General features: G+C 40.4%; 1 protein-coding gene across 4 annotated transcripts in view; it reads right to left on the bottom strand.

Annotated features, from left to right (window-relative positions):
* Nucleotides 1–24,852, bottom strand: part of LOC124798350 (pathogenesis-related protein 5-like) — a 51,617-nt gene that overhangs the window by 8,628 nt on the left and 18,137 nt on the right. For all 4 annotated transcript variants that reach the window (XM_047261708.1, XM_047261712.1, XM_047261710.1 and 1 more), the window contains 2 exons: nt 2,072–2,242; nt 1,403–1,636 (listed from right to left, as the gene is read on the bottom strand). In XM_047261708.1, the coding sequence (XP_047117664.1) occupies nt 1,403–1,636; nt 2,072–2,242 (405 nt within the window). The remainder of the gene's footprint in view (nt 1–1,402; nt 1,637–2,071; nt 2,243–24,852) is intronic.

The following is a 24,852-nucleotide window of genomic DNA, read 5'->3' as shown; positions in this document are numbered from 1 at the left end:
AAGGGTGGTTGTGAAGTTTTCCTTATCACCTCAAAACAAAAAGTTGCGTAATTAACTTTTTTGCTTGTTTGAAGGTACTAGTCTGCAGTCCTGGTACACAATGAAATCCCTGCACACAGTACCATAGTGTGCAGCTAGAGCAGCCAGTTTAGTACGGCACAGCCCATTAAATTAAGTAGGGTATCGTTCAGTGATTTGTTCTCTAAATCCGAAGGGGAACAAGGCTGCAACAATCCATGTTGAGATGGTGGAATTGTATGGTAATATTGCACCATCATTATATGACACAATGGTTTAGTGGCCCAGACAATTCCATTGCAATCAGGAGCTCCAAATAGTGGCGAACAAAGTGACAGACTATGTTTCTCAGGAGCACTGGTAATAGTAATAGAAACAGGCTCCTGGTTTACGAAGCCAGCGAGTCACAATCGAAGCGACAGTGGATAAAGTGAAAATCGGTCACGAGTCAGTTTTCATCATCTCGGACAAAATTTTTGAATCTGACAAAGGTCACAAGGTTCCGCGCCTTCTGATGTGCTAAACCGAGCAGCAGCGGAAATGTTACAACCGTGTCAGGTCAATGCATACAAATTCCTTAGCCACCTAGTTACCATGATCAGTGAAACTTGAATCAGTACGACTCCGAGACAAAAAAGCAAAGCAAGTAGTGGCAACATTTGGGTTCACCAGCGAAAAGCCAAAATCCAACCATCATTGGGCAAGATGAAGGCCATGGTGTGTTGCTGAAGATTACGGTCGCAACTGGCGAACCATCACAGGACCATATTACCTGACAAGGGTACAGGAAACTGTGAGGATGAAGGGTTTGTGGGAAGCTGCCCAAGGGGTGCGGGTATGCACCACGATGATGTCCGAGCTCATTCTGTGCAGGACACACTCACTCATGGTGCTTACTCGAAATATCAGTGTTTGCCTCACCCCCGTAATCGCTCGACATGACACCCAATGATTTCTTCCTCTTTCCTCTGGTGAAGAAACCATCCTATGGCAGGCACTTCCAGGATAACGATGAAGTTGTTTGCGAGGTGGAACTCTTCCTGAACAGCCAAAAGAGAGGCTTTCCCAATCAATGTCTCCAACACGTCATCCGTAGTTGGGAAAAATGTGTTATATTGATGAGTAGATGTGTAGAGAAGGACTAACAGCATCGCCAAGTTTCATGGACGCATCTGGAGTTTGTTGAGATGATAGTTAAAACTTCATGAACACCCCTCTTATAATTACATATTTCTCTGAGGAGATTATTTTTATGCTGGAGTCATAAATATTGACACACCGTCTGCAGTTGCCTGTTTGTCATAACTCTAACGTAGTATTTTGCCTTGAGACTAACACCCAGGAAGGACACACAAATTGACTGTGGGAAAAGTGCTGCACTCACCGTGATGGGGATATTGAAGCCATCAACAAGACTGATGCTGTAGAAGTCCTGACTGCCCCACCCGCCCAGGTTGACTTCTGCAAACGTTACAGGAGGCTGGCCGCTGGTGCCGTTACACTGCAGCCTCCTGCCACAGTCTCCCGTCTGGCATCTGCCATGCCCGTAGCCATCGAATAAGCAGCCAGTGCGACCCCAGAAGCGGCCTGTCCATCCATCGTCCATGTTGATGGTGACCTGTTGATATACCCCTCGATGAGAATGTAAACTGTAACTTTCCTTTCTTAATGCGACTGGAATTCTTGTTAATCCTTCAACACTGCACGTTTTATGACAGCGTCCCCTACCATATATATCAAATATCCGTTCTTCAAATATCAAGACATTCTTGGCAGTTTATTCTCAAATAAGTAAATGTATTAAACATAATGATAAAGTTATTAGACTGTGTGAAATAAAGGCTTTTGAGCATCTTTTGCTATTGGAGAATGTAATACTTATTAATTACTGCTTTTTATGTGGTAATGTTTAAGTGATGACAATGACTTTTCTCTTTTTCAATGGAAAATAGAAAATCTTATTTAGGTATCCCTTTGTATTCAGTGGTATTTCCTATAGCAAACTTATATCGCAGAAAAATGACAACCATTTGTGATAAGACTGACAACTTACCAAAGAACCAGGGCGCATCTCCCAACCACCTCCTTTGAGAGTTCCCCTTTCAGCACTGCCAAGGGTGCCCACCCACACAGTATCTCTGCGTCTGTTCTCGAACACTAAACTCCTTCCTTCACTCAAGGCGGTGACACCCAGCACTAATAACAAAAATGTCATCGCGCTCATCTGGAATACAAAAGGAAGCCAGAGTAAAATTTCACCTGAGAAGTTCGCTAAAACCATGATCATGTCCATATGAATGCTGTGGAACACTGTCAGCCATTTACTCATTCCGCCTCTTAACTTACGTCTGTGGACAGTAGCAGTCCGTGGTACGCTCTAGATATGGAGCAGAAACCTGGGAAACAAGCGCCACTAGAAGGAAGTTACAGAACTTTGTGATGGAATAGAGATAAGAAATGTGGAGGAATCAAAAGGAGATGAAAGTTGTGTGTAGTGCAACATGAAGTCAGTTTACAGTTCTAGCTTAAGAACTACAGTTAAAATATAAGATTGTCAATATTTGAATGATATAACTCTCTGCTAGATCATTATGTATAATGTAAATAAGAGAGTAATGACCATTTAGCATTGCCCGACTTGACGATATCGCAACAACCTTTGGAAATTCATTCCCGAACTGTTAGATATACCTGTGTTATTTTTGTCTTTTAGTCTGCGGGTAGAGCATTTGGCTACGACATAGATATGAACAGGGCGTTCATGTGGGAAGCATGGCAAATCTGTGTAGCTTATTGACAGTTCTCCATATTCATGTTGACAGATGCTGATCTGATACTCGATTTGTTTGTGTGTATACGTATGTATGTACGTGTGTGTGTGTGTGTGTGTGTGTGTGTGTGTGTGTGTGTAAGACTGTTAATAAAGGAAAAGACACACAAGACTTATGAATGTACTTTTAACTGATAAACTGCATAATGACATTCCCTGCAACATTCTGATAAGTCTGCATGTTGAACAGAAATACTTCCCAGTGACATTACACCAAAAATCTAAATTAGGACAGAGAGATCTAGTTGAGGATCTTCAACACCCGCTATTTAGCTAATATTATGAGTAATTACGCCGAAGCTGTTGCTGTTGATATGACAGCAAAACCAAATAACATATTTGTCAAGCCTTATACTATCTTGATAGGACCAGAGGATGGATGAATCTAAAGGAGCAGGCATTTGTGATTTATGTCTTGATTTTTTTAAGCATGTTCTAAAAAATTTACGTCACTGCTAATTCCATGACTTACACATCGAAGGACGCACATTTACCAACGTGAAATATGTGAACTTTAAAATGTGCATCATTTGCCCTCAATACAGGGTTTTTCATAAGTACTTCCACGATTTCAAATGACTACTGTGCAAAAACCATACGACATACAAGAAAGGACACCTAGCACTGAATCTCTCCGAGTTTCAATTCATAATAAAAGATGTGGTGTAGTTGCAGAGCACACCACTAAGTGACAGGTGTGTCAAAACATCGGCTCTAACTTGTCACAAGAAATTAGCTCACCCCACAAGATGGCAACCTAATGAACAGAATTCCAAGGCGGGCCGCTGTCTTTGCGCCTTCCCAGGCAACAGCAACGACTTCAGTGAACTGCACACATGTAATGACACACTGTCTATTGATATGTCTCTTTTCTGTATGTCTTGTAATGTTCGTGTAGTCATCTTCCGAAATCCTGAAGGCACTTGGGAGTATTCCTGTGTACACCTTGATGGAGTGTAGCACAGAGTTTTGAGAAACGAGTGTTTACGACTCCAAATTCTTTGAGATGAAAATTTTCCCTTCCAAAGTACTGTGCAAACTGTTATGACAAATGCTCTTGCATGTAATAGTAAGGGATTATAATGACTTGGGAGATAATATGTTCATGGGCAATAAAGGTTCATCTATTACTGTTATTGTTAGGTCCTAAAAATTACAGCTATTACTGCAATCTGTAAATTAGCACATTTACACAGCATGTCTTTCCCCTTCTTAGGCAATCTTCAAATGTGATCGACAGTCTAGGAGTCATGAACTGACATCACATTTGTAGTTTTCGGAACAATGCTCTTGGCACGCTACTAGGTAGGGTTCTTTTTTCTTAAGGAAGTATTGTTTATGAATGAAGCATTGTTGCGGTGGGTGATGCACTTTCAATGTCTGGACCTATTGGCTACACTTATACACCAAACAGAAGCAATCATCATAGTTGTTTGTGGTTATTTATAATGCCATGGATAACTGAAAATGTTGCTCCCGGTGTGAAATGCGTGCATTGATTCGTTTTCTGTTCGCAAAAGATATGAAAACATTCTTAAATTCATCAGATTAATTTAATTAACAGAATCTACCGTCGGTTCTTGGTAGAACAACATTATAATAAATGAAAAGCACCAGTTTGCTTTTGTTCTACAATATTACTTTTATTGTTAACCGGTTAACAATAAAAGTAAAAAAAAGATTAATTTATGAAGGAAACACTATGACTGATGGGATGGCAAGAAAGTGGGTTAGAGTACTTGATTATTGTCAGCCTAATGCTCCTGATGAATTGCAGTGTCAGTGGCCACCTTTCATATCCAAAGACTTGGTGCTGAAAGTTGTAAAGTTCAAGAAAACAGATACTTTATGATTTTGTCCATAGTTATAGGTTAGTTGGAATGTTTGAAGATTTTCGGGCATAAATGGGAGCTCGCAAAACTGAGGAACCCCCAGCATCTCTTCTGGGTGAGGGAGGCAAGTCGTTGGGCTTCATATTTAAAAGTGTTTAACATTTTTGGAGTCAGTAGTTTTTTTTTCCCCTTTGTTATCAATGAAGTTACTTTTCCAATATGGAAAACTTACAAGAACTGGCACTCCCATCTGCAGACCTGGAACTCTATTTCTTATTTTCTGGTTTTCTAGGCGATTGTTACTGTGTAGTAGCCACAGGCCTTATTTAAAATCATTGGGCTATCGGTTAGCTGATGATGGTGTTCATCGAAAGAGATGAAAATTTAAGAAAATAAATTATTATTATTTTTTTCGTGGAACCTTAAGTGTGGTGTTGTGACTGGCAGATCTGTTGACCTTGACGTCTAGATCTGTAGGACCAAATTGAGAAGCAAATCTCTAAGACCATGGAACGTTTCAGTACATGAAATTACAATATAAGAGTAATAACAGATAAAATAAAATGTTTATGAACCCATAAAAGACAAGCCATAAGTTTAGGTAAATGCAATCAACAATATAACATAGGATTCAGTTTAATATTTCAAGGAACTCCTCAACAGAATAGAAGGAGTGACCCATGAGGAAACTTCAGTTACAACTTGAAAGCATGTGGATTAATGGTAAGATTTTTTAATTCTTGTGGTAGCTTATTTAAAATGGATGCAGCAGTATACATAACACCTTTCTGCACAAGAGTCAAAGAAATGCGATCCAAATGCAGGTTGGATTTCTGCCTATTATTAACTGAATGAAAGCTGCTAATACTTGGGAATAAGATGATGATGTTAACAAGAAACAACAAAAAAATATATTGAGAGGCCAGTGTCAGAATATCCAAACTTGTGACGAGCGATCAACAGGAGGTTCACGAAATTACACAACTTATTGCCCAAACTGCCCGTTTCTGAGCCAAAAATATCCTTTTAAAATGGGAAGAGTTACCCCAAAATATAATACCATACGACATAAGTGAACGAAAATAAGCAAATTAGACTACTTTTCGTGTCGAACAATCACTTACTTCAGATACCGTTCGAATAGTAAAAATGGCAGCCTTAAGTCTTTGAACAAGATCCTGAATGTGGGCTTTCCACAGCAGTTTACTACCTATCTGAACACTAAGAAATTTGAACTGTCCAGTTTCACTAATCATATGCTCATTCTGTGAAATTAAAACATCGAGTTTTGTTGAATTGTGTAAACTGTAAAAACTGAGTCTTAGTGTGATATAGCGTTAATTTATTTTGTACAAGCCATTAACTTATGTCATGAATTGCACTGTTTGAAACAGAGCCAATGTTGCACACAACATGCTTTACTACCAAGCTAGTGTCACCATCAAGCAGAAATATTTTAGAATTACCTGTAATACTAGATGGCATATCATTTATATAAATAAGGAACACTGATCCTGGGGTATCCCTCCCCCCACTTCCCCCCCCCCACCCCATTTGACCGTGCCCCACTGAGACCCCCCACATCACAGCCATTCTCAACACTGTGAATCTCAACACTGTGATCAATCAAATGCCTTGGTTAAATCAAAAAAGATGCCTACCGCTCGAAACCTTTTGTTTAATCCATCCAGTACCTCACAGAGAAAAGAAAATATAGCATTTTCAGTTGTTAAACCACTTCTCTTCCCCCCATGAACCATGGACCTTGCCGTTGGTGGGGAGGCTTGCGTGCCTCAGTGATACAGATAGCCGTACCGTAGGTGCAACCACAACGGAGGGGTATCTGTTGAGAGGCCAGACAAACGTGTGGTTCCTGAAGAGGGGCAGCAGCCTTTTCAGTAGTTGCAAGGGCAACAGTCTGGATGATTGACTGATCTGGCCTTGTAACAATAACCAAAACGGCCTTGCTGTGCTGGTACTGCGAACGGCTGAAAGCAAGGGGAAACTACAGCCGTAATTTTTCCCGAGGGCATGCAGCTTTACTGTATGATTAAATGATGATGGCGTCCTCTTGGGTAAAATATTCCGGAGGTAAAATAGTCTCCCATTCGGATCTCTGGGCGGGGACTACTCAAGAGGATGTTGTTATCAGGAGAAAGAAAACTGGCGTTCTACGGATCGGAGCGTGGAATGTCAGATCCCTTAATCGGGCAGGTTGGTTAGAAAATTTAAGAAGGGAAATGGATAGGTTGAAGTTAGATATAGTGGGAATTAGTGAAGTTCAGTGGCAGGAGGAACAAGACTTCTGGTCAGGTGACTACAGGGTTATAAACACAAAATCAAATAGGGGTAATGCAGGAGTAGGTTTAATAATGAATAGGAAAATAGGAATGTGGGTAAGCTACTACAAGCAGCATAGTGAACGATTATTGTGGCCAAGATAGATACGAAGTCCGCACCTACTACAGTAGTACAAGTTTATATGCCAACTAGCTCTGCAGATGACGAAGAAATTGAAGAAATGTATGATGAAATAAAAGAAATTATTCAGATTGTGAAGGGAGACGAAAATTTAATAGTCATGGGTGACTGGAATTCGAGTGTAGGAAAAGGGAGAGAAGGAAACATAGTAGGTGAATATGGATTGGGGGACAGAAATGAAAGAGGAAGCCGCCTGGTAGAATTTTGCACTTGGGGAGCAAAATAACTGATGATGGTCGAAGTAGAGAGGATATAAAATGTAGACTGGCAATGGCAAGGAAAGCGTTTCTGAAGAAGAGAAATTTGTTAACATCGAGTATAGATTTAAGTGTCAAGAAGTCATTTCTGAAAGTATTTGTATGGAGTGTAGCCATGTATGGAAGTGAAACATGGACGATAAATAGTTTGGACAAGAAGAGAATAGTAGCTTTCGAAATGTGGTGCTACAGAAGAATGCTGAAGATTAGATGGGTAGATCACATAACTAATGAGGAAGTATTGAATAGGATTGGGGAGAAGAGAAGTTTGTGGCACAACTTGACCAGAAGAAGGGATTGGTTGGTAGGACATGTTCTGAGGCATCAAGGGATCACCAATTTAGTATTGGAGGGCAGCGTGGAGGGTAAAAATCGTAGAGGGAGACCAAGAGATGAATACACTAAGCAGATTCAGAAGGATGTAGGTTGCAGTAGGTACTGGGAGATGAAAAAGCTTGCACAGGATAGAGTAGCATGGAGAGCTGCATCCAACCAGTCTCAGGACTGAAGACCACAACAACAACAACAACAACAACAAACCACTTCTAAAGCCAAACTGTACATCTGATAGCAAATTATGTGATATAAAATAATCAATTATCCTTACCAAACAATGGAAAATCCAGGATGGAATGTAACAATACGAGAGAAGGAAAGTTGCTACTCACCATATAGCGGAGATGCTGAGTCACGATAGGCACAATAGAAAGAGCCACACAATAATAGCTTTTGGCCATTAAGGCCTTTGTCAGCAGCACACACACACACACACACACACACACACACACACACTAAAGCAGCTTTACAACTGAGTACTTTAATCATTGAGGAAACGGACCATTCTTAAAGGAAAAGTTACAAATATGGCTAAGTATAGAGCTAACATGTGCAGCACAGTACTTTAATATTCTTCTGGGCACTCCATTATATCCATGAAAGTCCTTACTCTTCAGTGATTTAATTATTGACTCAATCTGCCCCTTGCCAATATCACAAAGGAGTATATGAGACATCAATATCGGAAATGCATTTTGCAAGGGAGTTATATGATTCTCTGTAGAAACTAAGCTTTTTTTAAAAAAAAAAAAAATCACCAGCAGTACTCATAAAATGATTGTTAAATACTGCACATAAATCTGGCTTATCAGAAACAGAAATATTTTTACTACGAACTGACTTTATATCGTCGACCTTGTGCTGCTGACCAGACACTTCCCTCACTAGTGAGCATATGGTTTGTTATCCTGTGAATTTGCTATCTATTTGCGTACCACATCCTCTTTGGCTCCCTAATAACATTTTTTCAGCACTTTACAATATTGTCTGTTTTATCTTTGAGGAGGTTACCTGCGGAATTTGCAAGAGACCAATTTGGATCAGATGTCCTTAACTATAAGGCACGATCAAGAAGTTTCCGATCGAAGGCCGTACAGTCCAGAACCAGTATGCCAACCAGGTAAATTCACTGTGAACATTGAGGCAATTGTCCCACCAACGCGCCAGGTTGAAGATACTGTTTTGTAAAGCACCTCATCCTACTGCAGTTCTTAACTGCTTGCTACAGGTCCTTGTCCCGACAGGAATCTTAGACCTTTTTTAAGGGACTGAAGCTTGATTTTTGCATGGAGGGAGGTGGGGTGTGGGGAGACGAGGACTATAGGATGGGTGCATGAGTGTTCCCCACTTGAGTCTCCCAGCTGAGGCTGGCATACAAGATCGACCAGCTTGTTGTGTTAGATCACGATCTTCATGGAACTTGGCACAGCATTTCACAATGGAGTGTTTCGACAAACATGATGACGCATACATATTCTTCAGTGTCCGATGAATGTCAACCGTTGTTTGTCCTTTGGCAACCAAGAAAAGAAAAACATCATTTTGGCCCAGTTTGGATGGACTTTAACGCATAATTCACGTTTTCGCATAATCGCATGCACGTTGGAAACATATGAATGCCACATTAATCCCTTGCCTACATGTCGGTGCTTATATACCTGAATTGGAATTGTGCTATGTTGTATATACGCCGCAGCAAAGCCCTCAGACATAATATTTTTGAGTGCCCCCTTACAGAGTGCTACACGGCATTTTATTTTTGATGTTGGAATAGTGACAAGTTTAGCCCAATCTCACAGGCCAAAATTAGGCTGGCGACCAGATTAAGACTGTTTTGTAACAACAGCAGTGCAGAAAATTAGTCCAATTCCGCCCATAAACGTTACCTAGTTAATCTTCATAACAATTCTTCAAGTAATTTGTATTGTGTGCCAAGGAGTGTGTGGATTCTGCAGGAGGAAGCATTAGGATCTGCAGCAGTGGCAGTGCCAGCAGACTTGCACAGCAGGTAATAAATAAGCACAGCTAGCAAAGGGATGGCGGGGGGGGGGGGGGGCGATGGGAGGGGGAGGTGGCAGAACCCACTTGGCACCACCGCTGCTGGCAATCCATCGTGCACATTTGCGTGTGGAGCCAGGGGCACGCGACAATGCACTGCACTGCACTGCACTGCACTGCAAAAATACTGGAGCGAGCGCGGTCAGTACCACCACTGCCGCAGTGCACAGTGCAGCCGTGCACTCGAAGCCAAAGAAAAATCCTGCTGTGCATGCAGAAGGCACCCATGGCACGTCAAGGAGACAGGGGCTTTTCCAATCGGTGTCTCGCCACAGAAGGGCTTGGTGGCTGCACTCTAGTCAGTTATACTAACTTTGCCCCCAGTCGCTGTGAGAGTACGACGTGGCTCACATCTTTTCTTTCCTGTGGCTGCTTTTGCTCAGGTAATGAGGCACTCCCGGAGTCATCTTCACTGCTACATGACGTCTTTTGCATGAGACCCTGAGTTTGCGATCATGGAGAACTTTTTATTGTACCTCGTTTATCAAATTCGTGGGCTTCTCTAACACATCATTCACAGCGTGTTATAGTACACTGATTAGTCTGAGATGGGTGTAAAGGCCTTCTTGCACAACGGGTATTTATTTATCTAATGTGAGAAAGAGAAACAAAATCCAATACATAACATCACTAGCTACAAACGACATCATTAGAAGTTATAATGATCACACTTTAGAACATTAAGCTAGGCAGACCATATTGTCCTCGGACGGTCCATACTCTGACAAAGTGGGCTTATAACTCATGGTGATTAGACATGAAGGATTTGCATAGATACTGTTTAAGGGTGCCGAAGTTTGAACAATTACAAGTTCAATATTTCACATGAACATATTGCCAATTTATAGACTTCGCTTTTTATTTATTTCTGCAGACAAGATGATAATGCAATATCATACAGTGACAGTTGCTGAAGAACCTAGATGCCGAAGGAACCTATTTATTGATCAAATGCTACCTTACAGTCAGAATGTTCTAGGGATCCGTAATGGTGCTAAAAGATGACCATACCTGTAGCCAAAGGAGTAATAATGATAACTCATCTTACCCGGAAGATGATTTTTTAAGAAAACAGGAGCAGTTTAACCGATTGCTAGTCTCAGTACACTAACTTCTTCAGATGGAGATGCGATAAGGATGTATATTTTTTCAGCGATGGAGGTTACGCCGTCACGCATGAAGCGGCTTTTTAAACAAATTGTTATCGGAATTATTGACCAGTAAGTAACTGCCAATCTTCGAGCTCCATTGTCTGCATGTTTGTGAACCTGCTGGTGATGAAAAAACATAAAGCTATGCTCATGTAATAATGTCATACATTTATACGTGTGACTACAATTCGTGTCTAATCAGATCCTTCCCGTACTTGTTGGAGCTGTAGTGACCAAATTATTAGGAAGTGCCTTGTGAGCATAGTAAGTATAGCGTTGGCATCCAAACTTCTTTTTTCTTTTTCACATAAAGTTACCATACTGGAATGAACTTTTGTTTTAAATTATCTAAAACATGGATAACGACAGGAAAATAAACTAGTGTAATGTTTCTACCTGCTTTTCACCGCACATCTTTCTCTCTGTATCTACTTCACTTACAAAAATAACTGATGTTGGATCAGTTCAAACCTTGTTATCTACTACAGGCTGAAGCAGTAACATGTAAATGGCAAACACACGTGCATTAACTTCATTGTGAGCACACGAGACCAGCGTTGAAACGTATTGGCTTTAATTCAGATAGAATTGGAAGGCACATATGTCACGGATGACTTTGTAAGACACAAGATCTGTAACATCAGGGAAATTGTCTTGGCATTCTGTGACTAGCAGGTTTCATTGTAGATTTGCGGAGGTTCCTCCGTCTAGCTCGCATGCAAAATTTCAAGTATGGATCACCTTAAGAGATGGCGCTTGTCTATACATCAACTGTAACGCTTTTCTTATGAGGTAACTAACTTGTCCCCTATTCATATGAACGTTGAGTACAGGGATGAGTAGATATGATACATAACCATAGGACCAAACTCTGGAACCTTGTGACACACTACATAACACATGTTGTTTTAGTTATTCCACAACCCTGGGAATCACTCTACCAACTGAGTGAGCTATCTGTGCACGCCTTACATTAGATATTCACAGACAAGCTTTCAATCAAGCTGTGAGGAATGTAAGGATGGATGGATTAATTTATCGTTGTGAGAACACTTTCAGTCTGTGAGAGGGAGTTTCATTATATAAGCGGATGCTGGCAGTTTGCAGCTTAGAGATAATCGTGAAATGTGTACAGGTGTCTTAAGTTGTGAGAGTTACTTACTGAATTTTCTGAGTGACAGTTATCTGCTGCACTGGCTGCTTTTTTTTTCGTATTCTGCACTACTGCTCATTTCCTGCTGTTAGCCATTTTCGAGTGTGTGGCGTAACCCGCAAAATGCTTGTATATGGGCTGTACTCAAAACATACGTTGGTCATACATTGTCAAAATACTGTGGTGTGGCCGGGCTTTAAAAGAAACAACTTGACATGAAATGTTTCGTGAACAAGCTGTGGTGAAGTTACCTGTGTTCTGTTTGGCTTTTCAGAAAATGCTTGGTGTCATATTGTTTATTTCAAACTCCACCCACCTCAATGTGTTTTAAGAGTATGTTACTGGACAAATGAAACCATAGACCTGGGAACAAATTGGGTCACGTGACTAAGCATATGCCTGTGCGAGCTGCTGTTAACATCATTAAATTTATTGGTGATGAGATGGGGAAAGGAATTACACTGCAGACAAAAAAGGTGACTGGAAGTGCAAGCAAAATTTTAATTTCTTAAAGACGGTCATTTTCATTCGTAGGCTGCTCTTTAATCTCAATCTTCTTTTACATATAGAAAGGCAATGTCCCGACTAACTAACTCACTGACTCATCATCGTCCAGCGCAAACCACTGAGGGAGAAACTTGACATTTGCAGAGGGTATTGATCATATACTGTAGGCATAGTTTAACAAGGAATTTTTCGATATTCCATTCCTAAGGGGGTGAAATAAGGGATGAAAGGGTTTGTAAACATATGTTCTTAAGGCAATTTCGAAACTGGAACAAGGAAAATTGGTATTTGCTTTCCTTGTCAGAAATGAAAAAGATACATATTTTGGCATTTTTGGAAATTAAACCTGGAAGGGATGAAATAGGGCATGAAAGAGTTTTTTGAAAATAAATCATCGTTAAAGAACAACTAAGGTATGTTTAAAGCTACATCAATGATAATTTGTATTTGGCTTTGTGGTTTTAGTATTTTAGGAAATTCAACCCTAGGAGGGTGAAATAGGGATTCAAATTTTATGGACACATTTCATTTCTGAAGCTAAATCTATGAAATTTTGTATTTGGCTTTTTAGAAATTAAAAGGAAATACGCATTTCATTCTTTTTGGAAATTCAAGCCCTAAGGGGCGGACGATGAAATTGGGTATGAAACAATATATGAAAGTATTTAATTGTGAAAGCAATTTTAAAGCTAAATCTTTCAAAACTGGTATTTGGTTTCTCAGTTAGAAGTGAACAAATACGTTTTTCACTCTTTTTGAAAGTTCAACCCCAAAGGACGTGAAATAGGGCCAGACTGATGCACTGCTTCATCATCGTCCAGCCAAAAATGCGAGGATAGAAACTTGAAACTTGGAAAGGGTGTTCATGTTACACTGTAGACTACTGAAGAATTTTTAAAGCTACACTTATGAAAATTAGTATTTGAATTCTCGGTTAGAAATAATGAAAATACATGTTTCAGTTTCAATGTTTTTGGAAACACCTCCCTAAGGGAGTGAAATAGCTGATGAAAAGTTATATATATATATATATATATATATAAAATCAGGATTTCACAGTTTTTGAAAATTCAACCCATGAGCACGTAAAATAGCAAATGAATATTTTTAAGAAAATATTTCATTGTATTAAAAACATTTGAAGCTAAATCTATGCAAATTAATTGTAAATTTGTAATTATCTCACATGAAAAAAAGAGGTCAGTTGTTATCCAGCTGCCTGTCTGTCTGTCACTCAGTTAGGAGCCCTTTTCTAATGTACAGTTCAATAAAATCAAGTTGAAATTTACTTATCACATACTAAGGTCTGTGGTCTCTTGGCAGTGTAAAAACATTAAGCACCCAAGTTGTTCCAATCAAACGAGACGGCAATTTTTATCACATATTTTGATGCTCACAAACTGACTCATCAAAGCATATAGCCTAGTGTACTTCCCGTTGACCTAGAATCATGAAATTTGGAAGAAATCAGATTTCACAGTAGAAGTACAGAAAAAAAGAAAAATCAGAAAATTTTTAATGTATAACTATATCACACCACAAAATATTTCTTTTCCATTTGTTATGCAAATTCAAAATTAAAGCATTCTCTAAAGTCATGGAATTCCCCTGACCCATACCTTGCCACTATGAATGTCAGAAACAGGAAAAAGTCGTCGACATTCTCTATTCCTGGGGTGTGTGAACCGTCTACCTCTCTCTCTCTCTCTCTCTCTCTCTCTCTCTCTCTCTCTCTCTCTCTCTCTCTCTCTATCTATCCAACCATCCACCCATCCATCCATCTGAAGCGTGAGTCCTCCTCGCACCTGTCAAGCTTTTTTCTATATCTATTGATTATTAACTCATAAAAGAAAAGTTAATTCTCTTGTAAACAACTACAGCGAACTTCATTTTGGGTGTTCATTGGAATAATTTGCAAAACAAATCAGCTACTGTAAAATTCTCTTTATGCTCTAAAGCCTATTCATGACAATGAATAACTACTGCTGCATTGACTCTTGAGAACATGACAGTGAATGAAGGTGAATACAGTAATCAACACACAGAAGACAGAGAGGGGAGTATGCATGCTGACCCAAGTATCTCAATGCCATAGCTGTTTGCAGAGACAGACATAATTGTAGGAAAAAAATATCCTACTGGGAATTAACTACTGCCTGTTAACTGCACTAGAAAATGAAAAAAAGGAGGAAGGATCGACTCATTTATGTGGGAGATGTTTCGATCTTAGACCAGAATCAGTAGTGGCAACTTAAAAGGTTGGCAATCAGTGCTAAGGACTTCTCCAGAAAAATAAATGTATGACCTAAATTTAGAAAGATGATTGCAGTGAGAACTTGTATTCCCTCTGGAGGTTTATCAAGACTTATATTTCTTCAGAATGACCTGTGATTATTTTATTTCAACTTAAAAACTTGTGAATAGAACTGAAATTATCGTTAATTCATAGCAAAAAAAGAACACCTGGCTTTTAATGTCACTTCCCACTCGGATTAGACGTTACATGTATTGAACACTATTAAACACTTTTGGATTTACTTGTTCTCTAAGTTGCTATTAGTATGTTGCTACGAGTGTCAATATATGTTGTTTTGTGAATAAGGCTTTCATACTGCAGACGATAAGATGGAATACTTTTCATATAGATGAACATACTACACAATATAAGAATTTTTAATTGAATGTTCGATATGTTACCTATGTTTCTTGTACAGCAATGTATGACCTAAAGTGCAGTAGTGTGAACAGTGTATACTTTTTCAGTGCAAACTCGACGAATGGGTTCTTTTAAATGCCATACATAATAATGAGTATGTCTAATAACCAAGAGTCTCAAGTAGCGATGTGTGAGAGATGTGAAATTATCAAATTTTGCAACCTCACAATCTCCTCTAAGCCGCCTGAGAAAGATTTAGTCCCCGTGTGCGTGTCAAGAACACGGGGAAGGTGCAGCGGCGTAGCTGCGTGGCAGCGCGGCGATACAAAGCGGTCTGCAGCGATCGAGCCGGCAGCGCGGCACGAAACGCTGCATTTCCGCGGCATTGTGGTTACCTAATTACATACCACTTGCTACAAAAATCAGGCGTGCCGCGGTGGCTGCGGCGCTATTTGTGCCTCGTCATTGTCGCGAACGCCTAATCCAAATAAGTCCGCTTAATGGTGTAAACTATACGAGGTTTGTCCGGAAAATACGTATAAAAGTTGAATAATGTCTTTATGTTACAAGCTGCAGTCACCGCCAGGTGGGACTACTGCTGTAATCAATCCCATCAACGCTCAGTTCGAGCCAGAGCACTCTGCGTGAATGTGTGAGTGTGCGGCAGCTTGTTGACAGTTACCCTTTTTCACCTGCCGTCGGCATGGGGCTCTCTCTGATTGAGGAACAGCGCGTCAACATCAAGTTTCTTGCAAAGCTAGGCAAGAATGGCCGTGAGATTTTTGAGTGTTTGAAACAGGTTTACGGAGACAATTCTCTGAAGGAACCAACCGTGAACAAGTGGTTAAAAAGGTTCCGGGATGGCCGAGAAGTGAACGATGACCCTCGCCCAGGACGTCCGTCGACATCGAGTTCCGATGCAAATGTTGAACGAATTTGGGCTTGTGTTCTTAAAGACTATAGATTGATAGTCAGAATGATTGCTGACGAGCTGTCAATCCCCCAAACAATCGTTCACGAAATCCTGACACAAAAACTTGAAATGAAGAAATTGTGTGCGAAAATCGTACCGAAGCTCTTGACGCCAGAACAGAAAGCAAAGAGGGTTGAGTGCTGTGAGGATTGGTTGGAAGCAGAGGAACGAGGGGACTTTCTCAACCGAGTCATCACTGGAGACGAGTCCTGGTTTTACGAATTCGATGTGGAGCTCAAATCTCAAAGCAAGGAATGGAAACTAGCAGGAGAACCGAGAACAAAAAAGTCGCGAAATTCAAGGTCCAATGTGAAGACAATGTTGATTGTTTTCTTTGATTCTAGGGGCATTGTTCACAAGGAATTTGTCCCTCCCGGCCAGAGAGTGAACGGAAATTTTTATGTTGAAGTTCTGACACGTCTCAGAGCTCATGTGTCCCGAGTTCGACCGGAGTTGGCAAAAGGGCAAGTGGATCCTTCATCACAACAATGCGCCCGCTCACACGTCGCTCGTTTTGCACGAGTTTTTGGCCCGAAGCTCAATCACCGTGACAGACCACCCGCCTTATTCACCCGATTTAGCCCCGTGTGACTTCTTCATGTTCCCGAAATGCGAAATGGTGCTTCGGGGGCGGCACTTGGGAGATGTGGAAGCCATCAAGGCGGAAACGACACGGCAACTGAACAACATCACAACTGAAGACTTTCAGTAAAGTTATCAACAGTGGAAACGGCGTTGGCAGAAGTGTATCGCGTCTCAGGGCGGGTACTTTGAAGGAGACCATATTGTAATACCTGAATAACTGTAAAATAAAGTTATTATTCAACTTTTATACGTATTTTTCGGGCAAACCTCGTACCTACACTTGAAAATGACTGCACAGTCAATACTGTGCCGTAGTAAAAAGTACTACATAAAAGGATATTCTATTGCAAGTAATGACACGCAGTGTGGTAGATTATCGCCATTCTGAAAATTTGTTTTGGCCGTGGACCCCGTTGGAACTAAGATGTTGCAGAAATCCGGAAGAAAGCCCAGTGTGCGCGTTGTTGGTTCCTGCGCCTCCTTTATTCTGTGTGACTGCTGTGTTGGAGATCCCGCTGTCCAAGCAGCGCGGCACCGCTGACCTGGGCAGCGACGCTCCGCCCCCGCCGCCTTCTGAAGACGCCGCCGCCGCCGCGCGCCATTCCCAGCGCTGGAAGAAGGCGAAGCAGCGCAGCGATACGAGGCACTCGACTGCCACCATCGTCCGCGGAACAGACGTGACGGGTTCGAAAAATGGTTCTGCACATCTCACTCTCAAGCCTCGTGAGATGCAGTATCTTTCAACTTCCCGTCTAATTGCATTTTTAGTTTGTTTTCACGTCGTTGTGTGTACCGATTAAGATTTTTTCACACCACTGAAGCGATGAAAATGAGCCCACTATATTCACGCTTTCTTGAAAGGTGATTCCACACAACAGGAGAAATACAGCACAGAGTGAATTTTGTCGAACGTCCCACCCCCTCTTGTCTTTGAAGAAGGAGCAGTTTTCACCCAGAGTCAGGACAGACTTGTGGGGAAGTAATGGAGTTTATAAATTCTGGTAACGTTACGCGAAGGGGAATAACAAATAAATCGCATTCAAGAAGAGAGTGGCGGCTTAAGACTGTAGAATTTACTGTGCGAGTAACTAATCAATTAGCCTGGAATCAACTGGCGATGTATAACTAGATTCTGATTGGAAAGAATACATAATTAATCACAGTCAACGCGTTCGCCCGGAAAACTGTTTTGTTCTTTCTTGAAGACGTTTGATGCTGCAAAATCTGGCACGATAGAACGTGGAATGTTGGAAAACATAACACTGATGATGGTGTACCTGATTCAAGGACCCATTTCACAATAAATAAAATGATATTCAGATTGTTAGTGCAAATTCGTTAACTTTGAAGATACATACAATAAATAAGTGATTTCCTGTGAATATCGTGTTCTTTTATTTTCTGGTTTTCTTTCTTTCGACAAGTATGTGATCCCTTGATAAACAGAAATGTCCTGTTTGATAGCGGATACAACTTTTCCTTCTTTTTTTTCGAAAACTCGGAAAACTCTGATTATTTATTTATTCTTTACCCATGGACTCCAGCTGAAAATCCAGCTGAGAGTATTGGGTGTGTCATACAGTAGGCTATTAACATCAAACTTGATTTCATTATATATAAATGAAACAAATAATTAATTACTATTTGTTCCCCATATCCACTGGCGAGGGCCGTCCTCGAGTACCACAGCGCTTGATGGATAACTGAAGATTTTTTTTTTTGTGGTTTTAGGGCGCACAACTTCATTGGTCATTAGCGCCCAGACTACGTTAGGAATGCACCGCGAGGCACAAGTTTAAAACAGCAACTAAAAGGGAAAACACGATAAAAGACAGACTGACAGGCATAGGATTAGAGAGGTTTCTCAAGTTGATAAAACGAAGAACGCGAGCAGCTGCTCGTGGGTCATCCGCTAAAATGGCATCTAGAGTACATGGCAGGCCAAGATCAAGACGCAGTGTTTTAAAATCCGGACAGGACATTAAAATGTGGCGGACCGTCAGCAATTGCCCACATGGGCAGAACGGCGCCGGCGCAGCTGTCAGCAGATGGCGATGGCTGAACCGGCAGTGTCCAATTCGTAACCGGGCCAAAACGACCTCCTCCCGTCGAGAAGGGCGGGAGGAGGACGTCCAAGCCGCGGGAAGAGGTTTCAAGGCCCGAAGCTTGTTGTCCGTAAGTGCAGCCCAATCGGCATGCCACAGCGATAAAATGCGCCGACAAATGACCCTGCTACAATCTGACGAAGGGACACAACAAGAAGCTGTCCGAGGCTGGAGGACCGCAGCCTTGGCGCATCTGCAGCTTCGTTCCCAGGGATACCGACATGGCCAGGACCCCACATAAAGCTAACCGGAGAACCGACGTCCACCAGCTGCTGAAGAGAGCGTTGGATCCGGTGCACGAAAGGGTGAACTGGATACGGATCACTGAGGCTCTGGATGGCGCTCAGGGAATCAGAGCAGATGACATAAGCAGAATGTCGGTGGCGTCAGATGTAAAGATCAGCCTGGTAGAGGGCAAAGAGCTCAGCTGTGAAGACCGAACAATGGCCATGGAGCCGGTATTTGAAACTTTGTTCCCTGACAATAAAAGAACACCCGACCCGGTCATTGGTCTTAGAGCCATCTGTATAAATGAAGGTCATATTAATGAACTTCGAACGAAGTTCAACAAAATGGGAGTGGTAGACCGAACCGGGGGTAACCTCCTTTGGGAGCGAGCTGAGGTCAAGGTTGAAACGCGTACGTCTCATATGTACCAGCGATGGCGAGGCATGACAGAATCTCTGACCAGAAAGTTATTTATCGTGGCTAGTCTGCGCTTGACCGTGCGAGAATTGAGTTGCAGTTGCGAGTTGTACTGAGCCGGAGTTGTGTGTGAGGAGTCAGCGGGCGTCGACATGGGTCTCTGGTCAAGGTTTGGGACGAGGTATATTGTTAAATAAGGTAATGAAGCAGCATTGCGCACATCTGATAATGTAATGTATGTTAATTGTAATTAATTTGTTCAAGAAATGCCCCAATAATAATTTTGTTTTCAAAGCAATCGTTTTTAAGAAAAGAATCATTCCAATTGAAACAATATTTCCTATACTTTTCCTCCCAGAATCAATTTATCAGATTAATTATTGCACGGGGCCTAAGGTCAGCGCAGCTGCCCTTATAAAATTTATCAGGTTGATCTTAACGTTAATTTTGGGGGGACTTAACATTTTTTGCACATTTTTATTATCATTGAGTTTTATTACTGTGGGAAGCTAACATTTGGCACCATTTGCAATTCTATTCAATTCTTTTCATTATCATTTCTGCGGGGAGGTTACACTTGGCGACATCCCGACCAGGATCGTATTTCTTTGAGAATCTTCTGAAAAGTAGCCAGATATCTGCTCTTATTTAATAAAATATAATTAGCATTTGGCGCAACGCTTTTACTAATTTTGTGACTTTCTTTCCTCAGATTATCGGCAATTCGTTGCTCTTTGTTGTATTTGTATTTGTTGGATTTTGCTTTGTCTTTGTCTCATTAGTGAATAAAGGTGATTTGTGTAAATATGCCGCGAAAAACTGTTAATAGTACATCGCGAGGTATAATGAGTGAAATAACCAAATTAAACAACTTGGCCGATAGTAATTGTGACACGCAGTGTAATGATGACAATCCTCCATTTATTGACAATCAATATGTACCGACCACCAATGTTGATTTTGATCGTAGTGATGAACAGACGAATTCAATTGTGTCCTCTGTTAATTTGACGACAACTGATGACACGGGGCGTTCTGTTGCAATGAGTGCTGCCCAGCTTAACACAACCGGTTTGCAAAATTCACGTAACGAACAGACGAATTTTTCTAATGAAAATGAACAGGATACACAAAGTAGGACGGATTTATTTAACTCTGAAATAGTGACTGACAGTGAACATCCGACTGGCAAACCTTTTTGTAAATTACAGATGACCAAATGGTCACACAAAACGCGACAATTTCAGATACACCATCAAACAGTACAGAGAATGGAGTAGGTAATATTGGGTTGGATCAAATTATGGCATTTTTAAACAACTTAATGAAAAACTAGATAACAATTCTAAACAGAGTGAAGATTTTAAACAACAACTTAATGAAAATTCCAAACAACAGAGTGAAGACCTCAAACAACAACTTAGTGAAAATAACGAAAAACTCAAACAACAGCTTAATGAAAAATTAGACAATTCCAGACAGCTTAGTGAACAGATTAGAGCCGTTGCCGCGCAGTGTCATGATACTAAGGAACAATTACGTGTGGAAATTGAGGCTTGTGCTAGGAAAAGTAGCGAAGAAATTAGGTCTGTTGCTCAGGAATTAAGGGATATGCAAACAGCCACAACAGAAACACTTAGAGACGAAATTAGCGCAGTCGGTAAACAATGCTCTGAAAAAGCAACACAATTACGCGACGAGTTTAAGCTAATGACAGCAGAACATTCGAGCACAATGGATGCAAAGATAGACGCGAAATTCGACCAACAGAACACTCAAATTGACGAACGTTTTAATCAACACCTACAAAACAGTGATACGCGTTCCCGTAAATTTATACAGGAACAGAATAAAGTAAAACGTCAAGTAATGGTAACAATCACAGCACAGAGACAAGAAGACAAACATAAATTGTTTGCGAAGGCAAAAACATACGTAGACAACAATATTGCTACAGTGTCCGACGAAATTAATACCATCAAACAGTTGACCATAGAATTACGTGATGAAATTTCTGATCTTAAATCAAAAACAGATACACACACAGCAGATATTCAGACAGTGACAGACAAATTCGAACAATTAGAACTAACACAGGATTCCGATGTCGTGAAAGCTGACGTTAAAAAATTGAACGAAACCACACGTAAATTACAAAATAGATTAATGCTTCTGACAGTAAAAACAATGATCAGGCAAAAATACTGACTGAAAAATAGGATGAATTGGCCAGTCATATTGATGTTATCGAAAGTAATAATGACAATAGGTCAGACGATACTGCACCGATTTCGTTTAACCAAACACCTGAATTCCAAAATCTACAACAGACAATCAATGAGATCGATTCATCTAATAATACATTACGTAGAAAATTGTCAAGTTTACAGCAAGAAGTAACAGAGATGAAAAATATTTCAGTTAATAACACATCACAGCAGATGCCACTTGTCGAACATTTGTCAGACTCACGCAGCGCGTATAATTTGGGTAATCTACAGAGAGTATGAGACTTAGATTCCGAACAACCACAGTTCAACAGATTCTCTTACAATCCTGAACCTGTTCCATCATACAGAGACGATAATTTTGATTACAAACATTTTCTGTCAGTGAGAAAATTTAAAGTGTTTAAAAATGACAGAACACAGATTCACCCACTGGATTGGATACAACAATTTAGTTTTGCTTTTCCACCGACTTGGCCCGTAACACAAAAACTTGAATTTATTTGCAGTTTTTTGGAAGGCGAACCGGCAACTCGTATGAGACCGATCGCGAGACAATGTTACTCGGTAGAAGAGTTTCAGAATGCTTTTCTGTCAGCGTATTGGTCGAAGACGACACAACGCGGAATTAAAGATCAACTAATTAGTTTGCCAAATTATGAGAACTCAAATTTTCCCAGTGTCACGCAATTTTTTGAGCACATGGTCCAACAAAACCAGTACCTAAGTGAACCGTACAGTGAATCTGCACTTATTCAATTATGTATCTCTAAATTACCACGATCATTAAGAGTGTCACTTCTAACGGGTCAGCAAAAAGAAAATATTTCGGCGTTCAGGGATCTATTGCAGCTTTTAGAAGTGCAGCAATCAGATTATTCCTTCGTAAACAAAAAATTTTCATATAACAACCAAGGCCAACAAACATACAGTAATTACGATCAGCCACGTAATTTCAATAGCAAAGGTAATAGACGCTTTAGGAACGACAACCACCAGAACTTTAATAACAGACACAATTTTAATTATCAATATTGTCAAAATTATCAGGAACAGGAACCACATTTTAGTAACAATAGAGGTTTTTCACAACAACAGCAACAAAACCAGCTGGTTAGCATACCTAACCAACAATGCAATGCACAAGGTCAAGCTAACTTTAATGTTTCGCCGCGTGGACGTATAGTCCCTGGTACAACAAATAGTAACGCACGGCAACAAAGGAACAACTACTTACAGAAAACACAGTATTTCAATTCCTATCGCAATGCACCGTATAGAAATGACTATTACGACAGATGTAAAAATAATGAGGACAATTTTCAGCATACGTTTAATAACAGTCGGTCTTACCAGCAGCAAAATGATCAGCAACAACATATTCTGATGAATGAACCAGACAGTAGGTATCATCCAGAGCGTAATACGTCTGGAAGAAATAATAGAACAGTTCAAATAGTCGAAATGCCACAGAATCGTCCTGACAATAACGACACGTCAGATAGAATTTGACTAGATACAGTACAGGTCGCATCTTCCAATAACACAAGCACTAGTTTTGACACGCAGAATGTTGTTCACGAAAATGTTATTACTTTTGACGATATCAGAGACACTCTTTTGCAAGAAAGACCAGTTGTTCAGAAAACCATTTCACATCCTGTCATCGAAATTAAAATTGGTTCATCGAAATTTTCAGCAGTAATCGATTCCGGATCACCTATGTCAGTAATAAATGAAGAAACTTTCAACGAATGTAACAAAGAGAATACCTATCCTACATTACCATTAGGCAAAACAAAAGTGAAAGGAGCAGTATCGAGTAAAGGAGTAGATGTTAAATTACAGACGCATTTATCATTTTGTATTGCAGGTCATACTTTTCACTCAAATTTTTGGATTGTTCCTTTACTGACAACAGACGTTATTTTGGGTACTAATTTTCTGGTACAACACGATGCAGTTATTGATTTTCAAAATTCCTATTTAATGTTGAAGGACGAGAATGTACAATTGGCTTTGGAATTTCAGCACTCATTATCTGCAGAAGAACAGACAATTAATCGCACAGAGGTCATTTCCGTATCACGTAGCATAGACTGTGATTCCACATTGTTCACGGATACGTACGTACATAACTATAATACTCCAGACGAAGCTGACTATGACGTTATACAGATGATTTCTGATAAAGTTAAACAGAGCAGTGCAAATACAGACGACGAACAGACGCAACTACACAAAATTCTTTTACAGCAAGCTCCAGTTTTTGACAACATTCCTGGTACTATGTCCGGTTTTATGTATGAATTTCAAGTCAAACAGCACGACACATTTAAAGCAAAGCATTATCCTATTCCGTATATTCATAGAGAACAGGTTAAGAAAGAATTGCAGGATATGCTTGACCAAGGAATTATAGAACCGGCAGTTAGTCCGTACATAAACCCGCTACATATTGTTAAGGAAAAAGATGGCTCACTTCGCCTCGTGCTTGATTCACGTCACATCAATGACATAATTATTAATGAAACAGATCGACCACAGACATTAGAGGAACTTCTACAGAAATTTCACGGTACTGCTATTTATTCTACATTAGATCTGAAATCGGGATTTTGGCAAATTCAGCTCCATCCGAATTGCAGAAAATACACAGCATTTCTCTGTTTTGGTGATAGTTATCAATTTTGTAAATTACCGTTCGGCTTAACTATTTCTTCTGCAGCTTTTATTCGCGGTTTAAACACAATTCTTCCGACAGAACTTAAAGACAGAATCACGACGTGCGTAGGTGACGTTCTTATTGCAGAAGCTAACTGGACTGAACACAATCTGATTCTAGAACAACTGTTGCAAACTTTTCATGCTCAAGGACTCTCAGTTAATCTCAGTAAATCGCACTTTGGCAAAACTACTATAAAATTTCTTGGACACGTAATTTCAGCAGAAGGCATTGTGCCTGATCCGGAAAAACTTCAAGCTCTACGTGACATTACTGTTCCTATAACGAAGAAGCAACAACGCAGCTTTTTGG

The sequence above is a fragment of the Schistocerca piceifrons genome, chromosome 5 (genome assembly GCF_021461385.2).
Source record: "Schistocerca piceifrons isolate TAMUIC-IGC-003096 chromosome 5, iqSchPice1.1, whole genome shotgun sequence".
Classification (NCBI taxonomy): domain Eukaryota; kingdom Metazoa; phylum Arthropoda; class Insecta; order Orthoptera; family Acrididae; genus Schistocerca; species Schistocerca piceifrons.
This window is presented reverse-complemented; position numbering and strand designations above follow the sequence as displayed.